Source organism: Leptinotarsa decemlineata, unplaced genomic scaffold (assembly GCF_025532065.1).
Source record: "Leptinotarsa decemlineata unplaced genomic scaffold, Ldec_3_MD MMD2_tig00002974_RagTag_RagTag, whole genome shotgun sequence".
In the NCBI taxonomy this organism is placed as follows: domain Eukaryota; kingdom Metazoa; phylum Arthropoda; class Insecta; order Coleoptera; family Chrysomelidae; genus Leptinotarsa; species Leptinotarsa decemlineata.
In genome coordinates this window covers 14,538,694-14,542,843 of record NW_027412578.1, presented here as the reverse complement: position 1 = coordinate 14,542,843, position 4,150 = coordinate 14,538,694, and the positions used below count along the sequence as shown (strand labels likewise).

The following is a 4,150-nucleotide window of genomic DNA, read 5'->3' as shown; positions in this document are numbered from 1 at the left end:
CTACTGGCAGTTTTATCTCAACCTATACAAACCCGACCAAATAAACCCAGCTTCTTAACGAATCCGATTAGTTTCTGTGGTGAGTGATCTTTCAGGTCAGATGGTGTCAGAACTGAGGAAGACTACTTTAAAGGGGACAAATAAGGAGATAAATGAAAATTCATTTTAGTTTTTGAACAGTCAGCGTATAAATAATATTTCATCTGATGAATGCAAAATATTTGTGATTTTTGGACGTTATCACCATCTCGATATATCGAATCAACAGGTCTCTTGCTCGAGTTCCCGTATTCTTGACGACCAACTCAGAGACTTTGAGGTTTATGATAACTTGTCGTAAACAACTTTATAAGGAAGATAAAGATATTGCATTCACTAGAGATTCATTTACAAATCATTGAAGATAAAATTATTCCGGTAAGAGTCAATATAATAAAAAATAAATACAAACATCGCTTTTGATTAATGCATTTTCAAAAATTTAGTTGAGATTTGGTTTCTGCAATTCTGTTTGGTAGTTTTCACATCTTTCAAGATTTGTTAGAAATAACGTTTATAAAAATTAATGACTTATTGATCTCTGAAATAGTGTAAAATTACTTGCACGAAAAAAAATGAGAGATTTTGTACCCATTTTCAAAGTTTTTGAATCTTTTTTGAACGTGTTTTTCATTTATTCAATCACAAGCGAGTTATGAGAGATTACCCAAAAAATATTTTTTATTAGATATATAAAACATTTTCACACATCTTCAAGGTCGTATAAGATAATTTAAAAAAAATATACTTGTCAACAAACATATCAACAAAAACAATCATTGTAGTACACATTATTGATAACTATTACTGTTAATAAGTACGTATTCCAAAAAGATGTGAACAAATTTTTGCAATTACTCATAGATTCTGGTATTTCGAAGGTCATACTGAGTGGTGCTTTATAAATGTATTTTACGAATATATTCAACACATTTTTTCACAACCATCCTCTTTGAACGAGGGCCAAAACCGTATCTCTCAACTTTCGCCTATGATTGGGCCCCAGCAAATCCTTTCTGGTCCAATCGGAATCCTGAAAATTCTCTGCGCTATTCTGCACTTTATCTTTCTCGGTGCAGATGGGCTTCAACATCATCAGGATGTGGAAGATTTCAGTTTTCGCCACTTCGTCGAGTTCTTTTTGAAAGAATTCCCAAGAGAAAGGTGCCAAATCGAAATCAAAATCTTTCAGGATCATCAAAAACCTCTCGTGGTATATTTTCAAGAAGTCGTCGAAGTGTTTTTCCAAAACCTCGTTCTTCACGCTGGTGTAAAGAAAAAATACCAAGTCCCGAACGCAACTTTCATATGTAATAAGCTGCAGATCTACAATTTTACTTTTTATAGGAGCGCCTTTGTCATTCCTCAACAGCATGGTATTGCTTGTCCAAAAGTCCATATGGCATAGAGCACTCCAGGGTTCATTTGGAGGCGGTCGATCAACCGGAGGGTGTGACGCAGCATAGTTACAAACGTACTGCAGTTTTTCTTGGTATGATTCTGGAAGTAGTGCCTCCCTTGCACCCTCCATTATGGAATCATTGAAAGCTCGCTGAACTTTTTCAGACCATCTTTCCATTCCCCCGTTCTTCACAAGGCAGGGTCTGATTTTTTCATCGAAAACTTTCGGTCTGATAATTTTCAAAGCGATGGTAGAAGCGTGAAAATTGGCTAAATCTTCCAGAACAATCTTGGCGGCATCAAAATCGAACCCCTTTAGCCTGTCTTCAGTGTAAAAACCCTTCGTTTTGAGATTTTCGAAAATAAGTACTGCACCTTCGTCAACTCTGTTGCTGTTCTCGTCCAGGCTCACCCTAGCTCCGTAGCATTTAGGAAAGAGTGTGTCGAAGCATCGTTCCTGTGGCACTCCGAACTCCTTTTGGAAATCCACGATTGCCGGCATAGCTTCAGTGTAAGCTAGGACTTCTTTTTTGAATGTTACTTCTACATCAAACGCTATTCTCAGTAGCTCGCTTTTAGGTAAAAGCTTCGCCACTAAACTTAAAGATTCTGTTTCTTTCTTCTCGTTTGTCTTCATTACTATCAAATCCAGAGCCAGCATCACCGATCCATAGTGTTCTCCTGGTGCGGTAAGGGTTGAAATCCTCTGATCGACGATATCGAAATCGTAGCCCAAGGATTTGAGTAACAGGCGCTTGATATCTGTTAGTACTTTCGAATTGGACATTGCAGCTTTAGAACTGATTGCATGAGCAATCGATTCGCGGTACTCGTCGGGAATAATGGTAAAAATATTGTTACGCCTCACTGCAATTTCGATGCGATAACAGTTACGATAGTACGAATAATACACGGTGTTTCTACAAAACTTGTAGACAAAGAATGGTTCAGCACAATTTAGGGAAGGAATAGAATAAATTACAATTACTTCAGGATGTTTGCAAATTTTGCCTCATGTATCTGAAAGGTTTGTTTCTATGTCAAAAAAGTCCGGGAATCGGTCAATAAAACGCAAAATATGTATTATTTATTAATCCAAGTTTATTGTATCGCCTCTAAAATATACTCCTTCCAGAATGATACACTCAATCATCAAAACATTTTTAATCGCATTTTTTTAATCGACTCCAGTACTCGGTGCGAATTATCTGTTATGTCATCTATTGACTGAAGTGATAATTTTGATTATTGAAAAAAAATTCACAGGATCAATATTACGCAAATACGGTGGCGATAAGATTTGTTGAGGTACGAACTGATTCGAGAGATGAAGAAATTTCAGCGGCTATCTTTCTCAAACTTAAACGACGATTTTCATTTACAGTTTCCTTTACTTTGGCGATGTTAGGTTCAGTTCAAGATATCGAAAGCCGACCAGATCAAGGCAAATCTTCCATCACATATAGTCATATTCACCATAAGTCTTATGCATAGGTATGCAAATTCGGCGCTTTGGCATACGAGATTCCATTACACAATTGAATTGAATACTGTACCTAAACAAACTGATTTTCTCTCAGGGTCTGATTGGACTGCGAATTGTTTTACATTTCTTCAAAATGAATTAGCGTATTTGTTAACCAGTAAGATCGATCATCTCAGAAATGAGCTGTAGCTGTATTTCCAAGAATTGGTTTTGATCTTTCACATTTCTTTATTTGTTTGAAGACATTGTCCATTTCTTTCGATACTTTTGATTATTTTTATTTTTTTAAACGTACTGATCCGAGTATTTCGGTCCTAGTATCTCAATATTTCATTATATATCTTCTTAGATTTCAATCTGTCAACCCTTCTTCAGACAATAAAAGTTCACATTCACTGAGAAACATAAGAATAGAATAAGAATAAAATAGAACGGTTCCATGCCACAAATGAGCATCACCCGGCAGCTTTGTTTCGACCGGCATAGTTCTCATTAGTGGTGGTAGTCCAAACCAAAAATGCTTTGATTACTTCTAGCGTGAAGCAATCTGTATCAGGTGCCATTTTCACTTCGATTTGCTCTGCTACTACCCCCAATTTCTCCGTACTGAATGTAAGATTTTGCTTTTGGTCCACTATAGGCTTATTCCATGTTGTTGCTGAATACTCTGGAAATAGGTAATATATCTCTGATTGCTGAGGAATTCTTTTTTTTTCCAACTAACTGGTAACCTTTTTCCCATTTGTCTTCATTTACTCCACGTATTCCTCAAGACATCCAAGTTTTTGACTATTGTACAAGTCATACTCTACAGACAACAGTTTGAATGAATCAGAACAGTTCAAGAGATGAGAGGTAATATATAATGTAAACAGTTGATTGAAATATTTAGACTGCTCAAAATATTATTCATTATCATAGGCTGTCATTTGCGATCAAATGTTTTTGGCTTTTTTTCTAAAAATGTGTTAAAAGTAAATTTTTTACGTCGTCAACCGTATCCAAACAAAACTGGCTCAAATTGATAATTTAAAAGTAAGTAGGAGGTGTTTATTATATAAAAGAAAGAGTATCGTATACATTGTACACATAATGGCATCTCGTAGCTGAATTAAAACCACTTTTGTTGAAGACTACCATTATAGGTAGTTTCAAACTATCGCTAACATATGGCGCCACGAGGAAAAATTTGACATATGTCTATATATATTCAATCTCACCACA

General features: G+C 35.8%; 1 protein-coding gene across 1 annotated transcript; it reads right to left on the bottom strand.

Moving 5' to 3' along the window:
* Positions 1–931: 931 nt before the first annotated feature.
* Positions 932–3,831, bottom strand: LOC111503534 (uncharacterized). Its single transcript, XM_023157871.2, has one exon. The coding sequence runs from the start codon at positions 2,225–2,227 to the stop codon at positions 977–979; it is 1,251 nt and encodes a 416-aa protein (XP_023013639.2). The 5' UTR covers positions 2,228–3,831; the 3' UTR covers positions 932–976.
* Between the last annotated feature and the right edge of the window lie 319 nt (positions 3,832–4,150).